The sequence below is a fragment of the Artemia franciscana genome, chromosome 5 (genome assembly GCF_032884065.1).
Source record: "Artemia franciscana chromosome 5, ASM3288406v1, whole genome shotgun sequence".
Classification (NCBI taxonomy): Eukaryota; Metazoa; Arthropoda; class Branchiopoda; order Anostraca; family Artemiidae; genus Artemia; species Artemia franciscana.
The window spans coordinates 37,379,738-37,397,821 of NC_088867.1; the positions used below are offsets into that span (position 1 = coordinate 37,379,738).

At 34.5% G+C, this 18,084-nt stretch overlaps 1 protein-coding gene across 1 annotated transcript in view; it reads left to right on the plus strand.

Moving 5' to 3' along the window:
* LOC136027361 (uncharacterized) overlaps nt 1–18,084 on the plus strand; it is a 90,082-nt gene that overhangs the window by 14,427 nt on the left and 57,571 nt on the right. The window contains exons 3-4 of the mRNA XM_065704528.1: nt 5,999–6,181; nt 15,860–15,979. Of these exons, the coding sequence (XP_065560600.1) occupies nt 5,999–6,181; nt 15,860–15,979 (303 nt within the window). The remainder of the gene's footprint in view (nt 1–5,998; nt 6,182–15,859; nt 15,980–18,084) is intronic.

Here is an 18,084-nt window from a genome sequence, read left to right on the forward strand (position 1 = left end):
GCTGGCTGAAGGGCCAAGAAACTGAGATCAGCACCGCCTGCATGGATTGCAAAGTCTAATGCCGTATTCTTTACCTTTTTTTTACCTCATCCATCCAATAAGGGGCTTTGAAATACACAAGGTATTTTTTCTTTTAATAATCAAAAATTTTGAGATCACCACTCATTCTCCTTATCCAGGTTACGTTAAGCCATAAGAGTGGCTATTTGGATACTTTTTGTAATGTCAAACAGGTTTATGACTTTTGAATTTCCCAAGGATTGAAAACAAAATAAGCTTTGGACGGCTCTGTAAATAAAGATCAACCTTAAGTAGACGATCACAAAAGGAAAAAGTCTTGCTAGAACATCTTCAACATATAAAAAACAGTTTTATCAGTTATAAAATTGACTTTCAAAAATATTCTTGTATTCCTACCTGAATATGACAGGAAAGTGTTTTAAAAAAATTTCTGAGGAAAATTGACCTGCTCTGTCTAGCGATTACCTAGTAGTTATCTACTAGGTGGAATGAATACATTTAAGTATTATAAGATTTTACAAGATACGGATTAAAATAACTCAAACTTGTTAAGCACACCAGAATTCTTACAATTTCTCATAAACAAAAGTAAAAAAACCAAACGAAATCCAGAAATTATGCTGATCCTCTCCCACAGTGTTCACGGGCTATGATTTCTTCAGTCTCAAAGTTCAATAAATATGTGCCATACACGAGGCTTTGGTGGAAAGAATGAAGCTGTTCACCATTTAGGGATAGCAGTGAAACAGAGTCATCGTATTTTGATTAGTTAGCTGATTACAAGTTAGATGAATATCAGCACTTTCACTACTGTTCTTCCTATTGTCCACAAGCTCACTACTCGAAATGTCTCTTCTTCTTCCAAGCTTGTCTTAAACGTCAGAATTCCAAAATATTTTCGATACCAGGTCCAACGAATGTCTAGCTGAGGAAAACTTTCCTGTATCAACATTTTGGTTTATACACTGTTCTTCGAAATAAAAAACAGGCCAAGTCAACAAAACATTTGTTTTTTCTTTTCGGTGCAATAATTAATATTTTAAATCTTTTACACTGTAAAATATTGACCCAGTTGGCATGGTTTCTGACAAGAAAATAAGAATTTGTCTTTGCCTGTTCAACTCGGATACGGTTCGATCCTGGCTTGAAGAATTTTATAGCAATGTGTCATAGGTATTTGTTATTGAACTTAGAACGCTACGGAGTGTATCAATCAATGCCGAAAATCTCTAAATGGTTGTCATAACTCAGTTTCTTGAAAAAGTGGAGTAAAAACATTTATACATAGCAGAACTAAAGTATAGATGGCGTTTATGTAATTTGATAGCAAATAGCAGTCATATAAGACTAAAAGGGATTTAACTGAGAAAACTGGATAAAACTAGAATATGAATAGAAGAAAAAGAAAAGCAAGGATAAAAAGAAGCTAGATAGGTGGTTGTGCAGACTCGTGAACAGTGGTTAAGCAATTATAGCTTTAAATAGTCATATAGTGAATGAGATCCAAAATCTTCTGCAGGAAATCAAAAGGATGTGCACATAATCCCATGTAGATCAAGAATAAAATGTTTTTTTTTAATGACACTGATACTATCGAGAGCCCCTAGAGCTATTTTAAAGTACTTTGGCTTAGAAATTTTTTATTGAAAAACTTTCTTTAAAAGAAGATTCCCTGGCATATCCATATTATGTAAATTATTGTGTGAAAGTGTTCAGCCCAAATCCTAATGAAGTTTACACTTTATGGCACTTTCTAAAGAAATTAATATTACATTTAAAAAATTCTAAAGATTTTTTCTGAAAATGTAGAAAAAAGTCTCAATATATAAGCTATTGTTAAGGTAACAATTTTTTTTTTAATGGTAGCTGAAACCTCCTAAACGCAATTCCTTTCCTAAACGTGAGGCTCAAAGACTGAAGCTCAATCATTTTGAATTAAAGATAATTCAAAACTCCTTGGGTGCATAAAGTATCAAATTATATATTTTTTTTTTTACACCTCATAATGTCATATTGCGTCATATTCTAGTATTTGACTAAAGTTGGTATATTTTACGAGAACTTTGACTAGAAATTTTCTCTGTATTAGCGCTCAATTTCAGCATTTCATGTACTGAGTTAATTCAGTTTAGAGCGCGAGTTAATAAAACTGGATATTGCGGGTTCGCCCATCAAATCTGACGCAAGTTTTTCAAATGTTTTGAGTAACTGCAAATAGCGTTAAAAAATGACAGCGTTGAACATTTCCCCACGTTCTAATTTAAAACTCGCCAAAATGAAGCTTCAAGTGCCACCTTTTTAAGCCGATTAACTTGAAAAAAAAACTTTTTCCAAAAAGAAGTTTCTAAAAAAAACGTTAAGAGCTACATAAAACCAAAGACGAGTAGAAATAAAGCCAAATAATAGTCAAGACCTAAAATGAACAGAATTCACTAACAATTAATAAATAAGACACTCAGAATAAATAGAAATGAAAGTTAACAATCGAGTAAAACTTAAAAATATCAGAAACTAATACAAATAGGAGCAGGGTTAACGCCATCTAAACCTTCCAATGGCAGGAGCATCATTTACGACACGCTGAAAATAATTGTATTTAGAGCAGTGTGGTTTTCATTTGTAAAAAAAAAAAAAAAAAAAAAAAAAAAAAAAAAAAAAAAAAATAGATTCGTTTTGTAAAACAAAAAAAGAAAAGAAAGAAAATCACCATGATAACCAAGGTTACTGAAACGGACTTCATTTATATATCTGGAATTCATTACTGGAAGTCACAATAATTTCCAAAATATTTGATGAAAGAATTTTTGAAATATATTTCGTTTTCAGTAAAGTGCCTATGACCCTCTGCTAGAAAAAGCGTCATCTGGAAAAGCTCTGGCTCTTAGGATGCTTAGGTAGGGCTAGTCATACACCTTGTTGCGGTAATTTCCGTTTGTTTTCGTTTTGACTTGATTATTCACTGTAATTCCTGTCCATTTCGGGTCTCACTTAATTATTGATAGGGTTTTCAGTTCCTTTTAGGTTTGAACTATTAATTGACTTTGTTTCTGCTTGTTGTTGTTTAATGTATCTCATTATTTTAACATTTTTTCGGAAACTTGGATTTTGAAAGAGGTTCTTTTAACTTAATTTCTGTCCATTTTAAAATCAAATTTTTATTTTTGGTACTCATTAGTAAAAGGAATTTATGTAAGTGTATTTGGTTTTCTTGCTGAAGAATTAAGAACAAAGCAAATTAAAAAAAAATTGCAACCAATTTTAGTCATAGTTTACTTTTACAGCTAAATGGATTCAGAATATGCATAATGTTTGGCCTTTTATAATGAAGAAGCAATCCTGACCTTATCCTGTTACAACCTTTGATATAGGAAAATATTGACGAGTCCTCTTATTATGAGAATCTTTGTGTTATAATTCATTTTAACTGATTGTTTATTTAAACAAATGAACTTTCAATTGATTTATTCGAAATGATTTTGTTTTTTGTTTTAAAAAAATCAAAACAGGACGTCAAGAATCAATGAAACCAGATTCGTTTTTGGTTTTCGTCATTCTACAACTTTAATCGAGGTACTTTCATGGCCTGAAGTTTTAAGTAGACCAGCATGAAAAAAAAAACAAAGCACGATAGGAATCTCTGTAACCAAACTTTCTCCGAGAACTAATTGTTCTTTACAAGTTTCACTTAATCTTCCCAAGTCAAAATTTATAAAGTACTTGTTTCCCCGGTCCAATGTCCCTCAAGGTTTCAGCTTTGTTCCTTAAATTATTAATTTTTACCCTTTATACATTTGGCACCAACTGTGATATTGCAAATATAATCTTTTGTGAATCATGATAAACATAATGTCCTTTGATTTTTTTTAACAACCACTTCAACCTTCTTTGAGTATTTCTACTTAATAAAATACGCTGTTCCTGAGATATTGCAGATATGCCATTTTGACAAACTGTATTCACTTTAAGCCGTTAGATTTATTTAGTATCCCCTTTAGTATTTCCTTAAAGTTTCAAATTAACACTATTAGCCATTCCTGAGATATTACAGACACACTCTTCTAACTGCCTGGATGCATAACAACCCGGATCTTTCAATTTTGCTTAAAATCCCCCTCAGTATTTTCTGTAGGTTCTAATTTGATGCCCCTAGCTCTTCCTGAGATACTCCAGAATCGCCCCTTTAAAACATGGATGCAGATGGTATGTTTCAATTTAGCTCAACGTCCCCCTCAATATTGCCTGAAAGTTTCAACTTAGCATCCTTAGCTGTCTCTGAGATGTTGCATATATGCTCATCGGACAGCTTGGACGCGCGTAGTATCTTTGGATTTAGCTCAAAATCCCGCTCAACATTTCCTAGAAGTCCTAACTTAATATCTTTAGCTGTTCCTAAGAAAAACTTCCCAGTCGCTCTTTTTGAAACGTGGATACAGATGATGTCTTTTAATTTAGTTCATCATCCCCCTCAACACTCTCTGAAAATTCAAATTTGACAATCTTAGCTGCTCCTAAAATATTGCACGCCCTTTTGACACCATGAATGTAGAGTGTCTTTCTTCAGTATCCCCCTCAACATGCCCTGAAAGCTTCAAATTAATGTCCTTAACTCTTCCTGTGATAATGTAGGTACAACCTTTTGACAGTCTTAAAAGTTTGACAGACAGTCTGCAAGTTTTGGCTTGAAATAAAATTCATCTTATCTTTGACAGTAGATTCTATAGATTGCCCTTTTTGACAATAGATTTTAAAACTATTGTAAGAGGAAGATCGCTTTCAAAATGGAAAGGGGCACTCAATTTGTTTCAAGAGAAAGCAATTGCTGCACAGGCTAAATAACCACCACAACTGCAAAAATTAAATCTTAGAATAAACGAGTTCACTAGCCATCATTGTTTTAATGCTATTCAAGCAAATGTGATGGTTCATCACATGATTTGTTGCAAGTGGGATTTTTTTTTTGTTGCAGGATTAAAGTAACGGTTGTTGATGTTTGAAAGGATTGCTTGGGTGTGGGTTTAATTAAGAAGCATTTGAAGGGTATTTATAGGACTTATAACTGTATATCAATATCTGCACAGAGAGGGGAAGATGGGATTCCCCCTCCCCACGAAACTGGTCCGAATGACCTCTACTTTTAAAACAGGACAATTAGAATACGCTTCCGATCGTATATTCTTCGATAAATACTTTTTTTTATTATTTATCACAACCCCTGTTCTTAGAAAAAAATGTTCTAATGTTCCTGCCTCCCAAAGGTTGTATCATTAGGCACCTGATAAGTCTTATCTAATGAAACGATCTCCTTCTTCGCGATATCTTGCTGCCGCTAACAAATATTTCCACTCGGGTCGGAAGAACGTGATAAGAGGGCAGAGATCTGACTGGTAAGTGCGACTTAGTGTATCCTTGAGACAACCCTTTATTCCTCGTCCTATCGTTTGCCACTTGAAGGTTGCGCTGGGAGCTCTAATTCCTCCTATTTAAAGAACACAGCCTAAATTTGAGGTATAACTGAATGATTGCTATTGCTTAGATTATATAAACTGTTAGTGATGTTACTTTGAGCATATTATTATACAAGGCTTTTTAATATGGTATAAATAAAATTAAGTTTTGAATGTTCATTTTTAAAATAAAATCTTAATTGTACTAATACGTTTCTATTTGTGCTAAACATGCAAATGTGCTGAAATATTCCAATATTATTTTTGTTTTCTTTCATGTTACTTTCAATTTACCAATTTTCCTAATTAGTAAATTATGACTCTAGGATGTTAAATCTCGAAATTTATATCAGAAAAATAAATGTAAATTACAATAAAGACCGAAGGCCATAGCTGCTGGCAATAGTGAGTGAAATAAGGGGGTGGAGGTGCCAAGAAACTCCCTAAGCATGCTTAAGAATCTTTGGCTTTTATAAATATTATTGGAACACCTTGATAAATAAAGACATTATTTACTTCTTCATACTCTTTAGGTTGGATCGCAGAACGTTGATGTCAACCTGAAAGATGGAGATGGAGCCACCCCACTGCATTTCGCAGCCAGCCGTGGGCATGTTGATCTAGTTCGTTGGCTATTATCAAATGGAGCGAAAATAATTTTAGATAAACATGGAAAATCACCAATTAATGACGCTGCCGAAAATGAGCAGTTAGAGGTACCTTTTTTATTTCTTAACATCGGATAGAGCAATGATTTGAGCTAGAGGGTTTTATTGGTCTCACCTTACAATTACTGCGTGATACAATAACCCCTAAAACAACTTTATTTTCATTAATCGTAGTAATCGTTTTGTTTTTGTGTTGTAATAGTAAGGTAGGTATTTGCCCACAAAATTGAGATTTACTCTAATAAGTTTAAATTCTAATAAGCAATTACTATATAATAATATTCTAACAATTAGTATATAACAAGATTATAAGAAGTACTAATATTTGATATGTGCAAAGTTCTTATCTTACTATTTTTCATTTATAAGCAACTGCAAAATAGTGATATATAGTTGCCTTTTAAAAATCTACATCACTGGTATACGTCTCTATTTTATAAAATTAAAAATACCATTTTCCTTCTGGCCCCCCAAATTTTTTTTTAGGGATACAGGGCTGCTCCCTAACGCAGGGCAAAGTAATAACGCTATTAACAAAACATGGGCTAGAGCCTACATCCTGGACAATTGAGCTTGGCAAAGTAATAACCTGGAAGTTAGCATGACTCCAAGCCAAAACAGACGTTCATTTTCTTCTTAAGATATTTTCCAGAGCTTCTCTAGTCCTTCACGTTGGGAAGAGTTGAAGGTTGAGAACGAAAAATCTCATATCGAGACAATTTTAGGCTGCAAATCTATTTAAAAGTTTCATTCAGACCAAGAGCAAAAGAAGCATGACTCCTTAAGGAGAAATTATTCATTTCTATTGTGAATCCACGTAACTGAATTTAGCTATGTCGTTTAATTTGACACAACAATAAAATCATTAACATATACAAAAAATTTTGTTTTGCTATAACTGTTTTGAGTAATTTATAACATAATTATGTTGCCCCTCTTTTACAAATAGGCTCAAAGGACATTTTTGATGCTACAAACTTTATAACGGTAATATAATCTTAATTACAGTCGTTATCTTAACATACAATTTTTATAATTTAAAATGTGCCACAATCTTTACGAGGCTACATGTTTATCGTTTCCAAAGTTAAAATATCTTATACCTTATGGTGTTCTTGCTCTAGTACAGAACAAGATTATTAACTTCTAGTTTACCCGTCACGCGTTGCTGTGATCAAAAGAAAGAAAATTCAAACAACATCTCCCGGACAACTCCCCCCTGGAGAATTTACCATTGACTTTTTCACCATTGACTTGACTTTGTTAAACCAGAAACGATATACATAAATCTTATACAAAGGAGACAGGGAGGCAACTCGTTTTGTCTCCTTCAATAGTAGAGATAGAAAAAAGAAGAAGGAATTACACCTCAATAACTCACACGGAGTGCCTAGAAAGAGAGAAAGAGAGAGAGAGAGAGAAGAAGAAGTGGGAAAAAAATCAACACGTGGAGACACGGATGGGACTTATAAACTAATTTACAAAATAAATCATTTTACATTCAGTCCCCGTTACTATAGGCAGAAAGAGCTATCTCTTTCAATTTCTTTTTCTATGTATAGAGCGATGGTGACTCACTTATTAAATCAAGTAGTTTATATTTATTGACAATCTCAGTAAGTTGATATTTTAAACTTAGTCTTGATGTCTCTTTTTTAATAAAAGGAAAAATAATTTCCTTTATTAGAAATTTCCCATTAGAATTTCCTTTATTAGGATTTTTTATTAGAAATGTATGCATGCGTTTTTATGACACTGAGGGATTATAATCCTTTGGAGTACCGAAAAGATTCAACTTTTATGGTGGTGGATATCGGAGGGTAACTTTACCAGAGATGTTATTGCTCAAAGGAAATGCAAACATAAAACTAATTGTTGATGAGGAAGGCCAGCTTCTTGCTACTGCTAGTGATAACACGTTACCTGTTGATCGATTATATTGCCATCTTTCTGGTACTACCGTTCAAATGAAAGCAAAGGGAAAAAGAAATTCCTACTGCTTCACTAATGTCATAATGCGTATCTTGTCTGTGTGCCAAAACTGCAAACAATGTAAAAAAAATGTGATAATTGACAATTATATCGAAAGCAAAATAAAAATTGGACTGGCAGACAATATAACAACGAGGTATAAAGATCAATTGATGAAAGAACTAAGCACATGTGAACAGTATTACTACCATTGATTCTATATCATCAGATATAGTCAATAAACCCGATAATACCAATGATGAAGCACGTGACGCAATTGTAGCTAAGACCATGTTAAAACTCGCATATCACCCGAAAAAGGAATAAGTGTCGTATCAAGGGAAAACAAAATCAAGTATTTTATGAAATGGATTCAAAGCCTTTATTTTTATTTTTATGATGATATTTTACATGTCACTATTTCAATATCAATATTTTATGCATTACTTTGTTATGTTTCCATTATTTTTCAGGGTACTCTAGCAAGTCGAATGTTTTGAATGTTTATTAAAAAGTTGGAAATGTGAGAAAAGATATTTTGAGATACTAGTGTTGACATTGTCTCTATTCTAATAATTTTTTTCCGTCAGGTTCCCATTCTATGGGTATGTTTTTTGTCAAATCACTTTAGTCATTTTAACAACCCATTCTTTCACATGTGATTTTGCTATCACATAATGTAAAGGAATTCATCTTTTCCAAACATAATTTAGGATATTTACCCCCCCAAGTTTTATCCCCCACAAAAAAACCTTTATGAGTTTATAGCACCTTAGGGGCTTCCCCCATGCAACTCAGCGTGTTCCCCAGGTAGTGATAGGGGAACGCCTAACAGATATGTAGAGTTCCTCTATAGGAGGCACGGACCAAGGGTGACCTTGTCCCTGGGGGTCAATAATTGAAGCTGGGGTACCCTCACCCAGGACCATAAATACAGATGGAGGAGGAAAAAGTCCCCTCAAATGTACACTCAACAGGGTCAACTGGCTTGTTCACACGTCCAATGAGTTACAAACTTTCTCGCAGTAATGGGTTAAATTGCATGGTGACGCAGAACACCGTCGTGGGATGATCCTCTATAGGAAGACCACTGCGGAAGGGCGTATGATCCAGATCGATGGACAACGGCCTCTACAAAGGGCTGCCTCAACACTTTTGGGGTACTTCCAAGACTGGAGACCATGCGGTCAATTCTATTCTCACTTAAGGAATGACGCCCCTCGAGGAAATTATAGCCTAATTAAAGACACAGCATTTGCACGAGATTCTGATCAATGGATATTTCTTCTGGGCTTGGTCTGTTTTGGCGGGCGTTTCCGGACTGAAAAACGTCTCCCTAGATAATTTATCTACTATCGGCTGCCTCCCCGTAGTAGCATAATGTCCTTCGGCATGAATATATAATGAGCAGGAGGTATTAGGCTTGGGACTGTCTGAGAGGGATTTCGACTCTTGTTGATAGAAGAGGATCTTCATGTGCCGAAAACTAAGTTGTGACCAAGAGGGGACCAGGATTTCACAAATCCTTCATTCATACCGGAGGTCCCAGGGAAATTTAGGTTAGACTTGAAAAGATATGTTGATACCCGTCCTGCACTGGTATTCGGAATCATTGGTTTTCTGAGGCCAAAATAATTTCAGTGATTTAAAAAACATGAAAATTGGAAAGCGGAATGTTATGACTTTAAACAATGATTTTCGCGTCGAAATTTTTACTGATGAATTCAGACGATTCAAACTAAACTTATTAGGAGTTTCAGAAACTCATATCCCAGGAGTAAGAAGCATGAAATTAGGTGATATAGAATTTGTTTACTCAGGCAGGAAGTATGGGGTACATAGACAAGAAGTGGGACTGATGATGAATAAGTAAGCTAATAGGTCTTGTTTAGGCTTGGAAGGTATTAATAATACAATACTAATTGCTCATTTTATGACTAAGAAATTAAGGGTATCAGTTATAGTAGTATATGCCCCTGTTGAACCGACTGACGGAGATGCTAGTGACTCAGATAAATTTTACTTCCAGTTACAGGAACAAATAGACAGGGTCCCAGGTACAAATATAGTATTCTTACTATGAGATTTTAGCGCCCAGGTCGGTAGAAATAGAGATAGATGGTATCCCGGTCTAAGACAATTTGGTGTAGTAAAAAGAAAATAGTAATGGCTAAGACTTTTGTAATTTTGTAGGTATAACAATCTAGTAGTAACTAATACGGTGTTTGATCATAAAATGGCCAATAAGTTGATATGGTATTCACGTGATGGTAAGGCAGCAAACCTTATGGATTTATAATGAACCGAAGACCGACAGGATAAATACAAGATACTAGGGTATATAAAAGTGCTGTTATTGATGTTAAAAGTAAAGATCACCATCTAGTATTGTCTAGGGTTAATTTAAAGCTGAAATTTCGGAAAGGTAACTACCTCACGGGAAGTTATGATGCTGGTAGACTCCAGAATGAGAATTTTGAGAGAAACTTCCCAGGAACAGCTGAGTACTGAACTTGAAGGTTTAAATTTTGACAATGTAGAAGATGGTTGAAATAATTTTAGAAAACAGTTTGTGAAGTTGTTGATGGTGTCTTAGGGAAGAAAGTGAAGACAGTAGCTAGGAATATTAGTGAAACAGCTTTATGTTTAATAGAGAGGAGAAGGGGTTTGTAAAAAAATTTTCTGAGTGATAGATCATATGAAAACAAAAGGAATGTAAAGAGAGTGGAGAAAGCATTAAAATATGAACTAAGGAGGTGCGAAATGGAGGCCATGGATAAAATTGCTGAGGATCTGGAAGATATAGGAAGACGGCATAATAGTAAGATATTGTACTGGCATGTTAATAAGTTGAGACTGGGTAGTTAATCGGGACTTGTCCCAGTTAAAGATAGGAACGGGGCCACAATTAGTCACAAGAGTTAAAGAGAAATGGGCGGAACATTTTGAGAATATGCGAAACCAGGATACAGTTGCAGGAAAAGATATAGAGAAAAATGAAAAAGTTTGTGATACCTTGGATGTGAAGGAAGATTTGTTTTATGAGGAAGAATTCGAGACAATACTAAAAGGGTTAAAAAATAATAAGGCTCCAGGTGCTGATAGTGTGGTAAGTGAGTTTCTTAAATACGGTTGCTCTGAGGTTATAATAAGCTACTGAGTATTATGAACATGATTTTTGAAAAAGGGAAATATTCAACCATTTAAGAAAAACCTAAATTAAACAATGAGAGAGGTGATAAGAGTGAGCGTTGTAATATCGAGGTATTAGTCTGGTCTCTGTAGGTAGAAAATTACTTAGTAATATGATATTTCTTAGACTGAGAGATCCTGTAGACAAAGTTTTAAGAGAAGAACAGTGAGGTTTCTGTAAAGGTAGAGGATTTGTCGACCAAATTTTAACTTTTAGGTTAATAATTGAGAAGTTCCCTAGTTGTCAAACACCTTTGGTCCTCAGTTTTATAGATTATGATCAAGCGTTCGGTTCTGTTCATAGAAGAGCTTAAGCAAATATCTTATCCTTATATGGTATACCAGACAAATATATTAAAGTGATTAGTGCTATGTACGAGAATAATTCTGCCGCGGTTGAGGTCAGAAATGAGGTTAGCAGCTGGTTTTGTATTAAGTCAGGGGCTAAGCAAGGTTGTGTTCTATTCCCCTTTATATGGATCATTTTGATGGACTTGAATTAAAAGCAAGTATTTGTGGGCACCAAGCCGTAGCTGACTGTAGAAAAAGCCAAGACAGATAGTTTGAGTGAATGATAGGGGCAAATCTGACGTTTGCCCTTATTAGGATTGTATGAAAATGATGTCAGTTCAGTTGTAGATAGATAAGTCTATCTATCATCCGTCCAGGCGTCATTTCTAGGGCAGAACTAATGTAAGGTAGTCATAGAACAAAGGGATGGAAGAATTGGATTAAGGAGTTTTAACCAGCACAGGAAAGGCAATGGGAGACCACGGAATCAAATGGGGAGGAAAAACTCTCCTGGAATTAGATTATGCTGATGATTTAAACATCCTAGATGAAAGTGTGAGCAAAATGAATGAATTTTTAGAGGTTTCCCTAGTTCAGGGTGATAGAATAGATTTGAAAATTAATGTTTAGAAGACAAAGTCACTAAGGCTAGGAATGAATGAAGGTGAAAAGGTGACGTTGGCTAACGAAAAGATTGATCAGGTGGACAACTTCATTTACCGTGGTAGTATTATCAGTAAAGAGGGTGGGAGCAGTGAATATCTTATAAAGTAGAATATCCAAGGCTCAGGGTGTTTTTTCACAGTTAAAAAAAAGTTTGGAAGAATAGGAAGATAAGTCTGCAAACCAGGATTAGAATATTGGAAGGTAGAGTGATGACATTGGCCAAAAATAACTCTGAAGCATGGGTGCTCCGAAAAGCGGATGATGATTTACTAGATGCTTTCCAGAGAAACTACCTACTGATTGTTTTGGGTAACTGGCAGACTGACCGTATTTCAGTCAGTAGGTTGTACGAAAAATGTGGTTCAATCCCGCTTTCTAGGGCTACAATGAAAGAAATTTTGAGATGGCTAGGGCACGTTTTGCCGATGAAGGATGACTGATTGCCGAAGATTTTCCTTTTTAGCCAACCATCTAGGACTAAACTGAAGGCAGGTCGTCCTCGTCTGGGCTGGGAGGATTTCATAAAGAAAGATATAAAGAAAATGGGAACTTCCTGGGAGGGTATTAAAAAGGGAGGCTTTGAATAGATTGGAATGAAGGAGGAGTGTGCGCAACTGTGTTGGCCTCAGGCAGTCATATTATATATATATATATATATATATATATATATATATATATATATATATATATATATATATATATATATATATATTTATATATATATATATACTAGCTGTTGGGGTGGCGCTTCGTGCCACCCCAAAACCTAGTCGGTGGGGGCACTTCGCGCCCCCCCAAGCCTCCCCGCGCGCGTAAGTCGTTACGCACCATATTAGTTACGCGCCATTGTAGTTGTGTCCCTATGTCCCACCTGTGAATATAGATAGATATATATATATATATGTTTTTAACTACGTAAAACTTGCGAATATACAACATTCTTTGCTGTCCCATTGTCTGTGCATATAAATAGATTGCCAGGTTTACCGACTCTTGAACATGCAACATATAATGGTCCATGGGAAAACAATCCGTATTCAGATCTATACCTCATGATTCTAATGATTACCCTTGAGCTTTGTTGATGGTGATTGCTAATCGACCATTCCCTGTGTCGCCGTCGTTATTTATATATCCCCTTGTGCCCCCCTGCGTCCCCGTTGTAGTTGTGTCCCTGTGTCCCGGTCGTCATTTATATTCCCTGTGTCCCGGTCGTCATTTTTGTCCCGGTGTCCCAGTCTGTGATTTCTCTTTGAGTGTCCCGGGCGTCATTTATATTCCTTGTGTCCCGGTGTCGTCGTCATTTGTGTCCCGGAAATAAATTTTTGTATTTTTCCCCTTTTTTTCTTTTTAGTTTTTTTTTGGTTTTTACTTTTTTTTAGTTTTTTTAGTTTGTTTTTCTTTTTTCTTTTTATTTTTTTTTATTTTTTTTTAGTTTTGTTTTTCTCCTTTATTTTTCATTTTTTTCCTTTTTTTCTTTTTTAGTTTTTCTAGTTTTTTAGCTTTTTTAGTTTTTTTATTAGTTTTTAGTTTTTTTTTCTTGTTAGTTTTTTTGTAGTTTTTCCCTTTTTTTAGTTTTTTTTAGTTTTTTTTACTTATGTCATGGTCGTCATTTATACTCCCTGTGTCCCGGTGCTTTGTTGACGGTGATTGCTAATCGAACATTCCTTGTGTCCCGGTCGCTTTCTCTTTGAATGTCCCGGTCGTCATTTATATTCCCTATGTGCCGGTGTCCCGGTCGTCATTTGTGTCCCGATGTCCCGGTCTGTAATTTCGTCAGTCGAAAATATGACGTCAGTCGACACACAAACATGACGTCACTCGACAGACACACACACACACAGACAACTTATTTTTATATATATAGATATATATATATATATATATATATATATATATATATATATATATATATATATATATATATATATATATATATGTATATATATATATATATATATATATATATATATATATATATATATATATATATATATATATATATATATATATATATATATATATATATATATATATATATATATATATATATACTATTGAATATACTACAGACTTGAATAGAGTGCCATTTGTATGATTTTTTCGATGCTGTTAAGTAACAAACAGAATGAACAGTACTCTCAGCTAATTGTTATTTTCATGGGAGTTTGGGAACAATATAAATTAACTTTTTGTTTGAGTTACGCTTTAAAGTTCTTAACAAAAACTTGTCTATCCATCAAAAATGAAAGTTTAAAGTTTTCAGAATAAAATGATCTCAATATTTAAGTTCAGTTTGAATTTATTTTCTGACCTGTGAATATTTAATAGTCTTTTTGATGAACTTGCTTGAAAGATAACGTTGCCTATGTGATTCAAAGGAAAGACACTAGTCGTCGCTTATAGATACTCATGAAATTCAAACATGTAAGGTGTCTCTTTGTTTATTCTTTCTTTTCATTCCACGAAATCATTTACCTTTCAATGGGAAAATTTTCCATCCGGACAAAAGAAAGACTAAAATATTTCACACTAATGTAAAATTTAAAAATGATTTTTGTGTGAAATATATGTAACGTTTGAGCTGTAACAACGCCACAATCAAAATGTAAAGGAATTAGGCAGCCGTTTGGGACTAGTACAACTTAGAGTCTGATTTGCACCCCGCCTAAGGAATAGGAACATAGACATTCAAAGTTGATAAAATATTTTCTAAGAAACAGCATTAGTCTTTGATAAGACTAATCAAAATAAGATTATGCATTGATTTCGTCCTCCGCTTCGAAGCCCAGAGCACTTGAAGAAAACCCTTCCTTCAGCCGCACTGGCAAACTTGTAATCTAATGGCATTTAAATTGAATGACTAGGTTCAGTGGAAAAAGAATAATTCACAACAAATAAATCTTCTTTGAAAAAGATTAATTTGTGCTCCAATCTGAGGTCATTTTTCGTATTTCCTTTAGAGAATTGAATAGCAAAAAAATGTACAACTTATCCAAACACAAGAAAAAATAGCGTTTAGTACAGGCAAGAAACTACCCTGGTATGGAAGAGTGCGCAAAAGTTTTCTTAATTTGCCAATATCACCCCGCCCCCCCTCCTCCTTGCTATTATATATTATCATCGAAATTATTTGAAAGCCGTATTTTCTATTTTTCTTCAAATTTTCCAATTTTCTTCATATGATAAAATTTCGAGTTTTAGAGCAGAGGTAACATATGAGAACAAGAATAATGATTGTGCTAAACCTGTGAAGAATTCATATATTTGCAGCAATAATAGATGTCTCATTCAGAATTTTTTTTTCCTTTTTTAGTATTAGAAACGGTCAAAAGGGAAATTATCATAACTCCCACTAGCCTCGTTTGATCAATAATATGCAAAAAAAAAAAAACTGAAAGCCTATTGGCATACTTTGAAGTGCTATTAAGTGGAAATTTGCAATTTTTCATCTAAATGGGATATTAAATAAATCCATGGTTTGGGAATGATTTTTATATTAAATTAATTTTTTTAATGAGGATAAAATGAATTGAACAAAGTTGTAAAGTTTTTTTTATTGTTTCTATTATTGGATATTTGTTTTATATAATGTTTTTTTTTCAGTGTCTTACCCTGCTTGTCCAGAACGGATCGGAAACAGGAACATCCGATTTAGTTACTCCCAATGGCATGCTTAAGAGGTCAACAAGAAGCTGCGTTTGCAGTAAAGGCTCCTCTTGTCAGGTTTCTTAAATTACATCTTCTTTTTTTTTAGTTTGTTTGCACTAGTCCACAACATACTTTCTCTTCCCAAAACTTACTATTAATTTTCTGAACCTCCGTTAAGACACTCGATGACCCTTATGGAATGATTGGGTAAAAATTTGCGACTCTTCTGCTTAAAATAAGTGGATAGGAAGATTAATATACAAATTTTGAGCTGAGAAAGAGTCTAATAAAAACAATGATATGAAAATAGGCATTCTTCTCTGTAAGATGGTGATTGATTCCCTTCACCCATCTGTTATGCTGCTGATGTAGTCTCTCGAAGTTATAGATTAAGTTTTTAGTAGACCTAAAGATTTTTAACTAATTAAGGTAGGCTTGCTCTTGAAAACTTTATACGAAATTATATCTATTACTACCTCCTAAGATTGAATGTTTGCTTTTGTGATACGCCTTTCTCTTTCATAATATCTCTTGGTTTGCAAATTCTACTACATTTTTGTGAAACTAAAAAAAAGAAGAAAAGATTAGCTGTGTCTTTGAAATTCTTCATCTTGGCTTTTGCTCCCAACCTACAATTTGGTTGTATATTAGGGTTCATTTGACCCTGAGACCTATAGACTTTAGCGGTTTTAGGCCTCATAATTTAGGGGGGGGGCAAGGTATACCATAGGAGTTTAAAAATATAAAGTAAAAGGAATTTAATGTCAGATGTCAGAAAAACTAGCGGGCAGGTGCCCCCTGCCTAAGCCTAGAACCGCCACTGGCCATTGCCTACACATTTAGATCTCGAGCCTTTCAAAAAAAACAATACGTTTTTTGGCCTATTTTAAGGCAAATTGAAGCTTTCTCTTTTTAATTATCGGGATCCCTTTGGTCCATGTCTTCAGACTGACTAGAGCCAGAAAGTTTTTTTTCAATTTTTGGACCCGCAACAATAAAATCGAAGGTCCCCTTGGCTCAGAGAATCATCTGTTAGAAATTTGAAGCAGATTAGCTGCTCAAGCAGATGCTTTGTGGCTAATTTTTGGACTGCATTTCTGGTCGTTTTTTGGGTCTGTCATTTTGGGCCCCATATTCTGCCCCAATTTTGGGCTGTGAAAGTTTGCCCATTGGAGTTGGGTTTCCCTTTTTTTCTTTGCATCAATGCCGTTTTGTTCTAAGGACCCTATTTTTTTAATCAGGTCCCTTGGCACAGGAACTTAGGGATATTAGTTTCAAGTCGTTTGAAAAAAAGCTTTTTGGTCTCTTTCTGACTTTACTTTTGGGTAAATCCAATCACTTTTTTCTTGGACATCGGGGCCTTCTTGGACGAGGGAGTTAAGGCTTTAAGTTCAATATCGATCAAAAATATATAAAATTGCTAATTTGGGTTCCATTTTTAAGGATTCAGTTCCCTCGATATTAAAATCATTGGTGTATATTAGGATTTCTTTGGCCCGACGACTTAAGGTTATAAGCTTCAAGCTGTTCCGAAGAAAAAGTGTTTAGCCTATAATTTACCGACACTATTTTCGGGACCATGCTTTAACCCAAGTTTGTTTATGTGTTACGGCTCCCCTCCTCCATTGTTACGACGACTACTTCTTCTGCACAATTTGCCAGGGAAAAATAATAATGCATAGGAGGAACTTAGCTCTTTACTAACCCAACGCTAGTGTGTTTACATTGAATTCTAGTGCTTGCGTGACATTTTTGTATTCATAACCAATATAATATAATAATATAATATAATATAAGGTACGGTAAAACCAAATTTGGCTCTTTGATAATAAATGGCTACCAAAGAACCGACATTGATTTTACCGACCAGCTACGGCAAGTGACACTGGTCACCAAAAGTTAAAGATTATCTTCGATAGCCTTTTGTGGTCAGGCCTCTTTGTATCCAAAGTCGGAATTTGCTGATTTCAAAATAAAAAAATAACAAAAAATTAAGTTGTCTAAAAATAGGCATACTGACTGATAGTTATGGTGCTCAGGAAATTTTTTTAGGTATTTTATCGTCACCTCCACAGCCCTTCCCCCAAACTAAGAAAAAATACGATAAAATATAAGAATTAAAAATTGACATTTGTTAGAAATGCCGCCCTACCTTATATCCAGGGGGTACCAGCATGCCA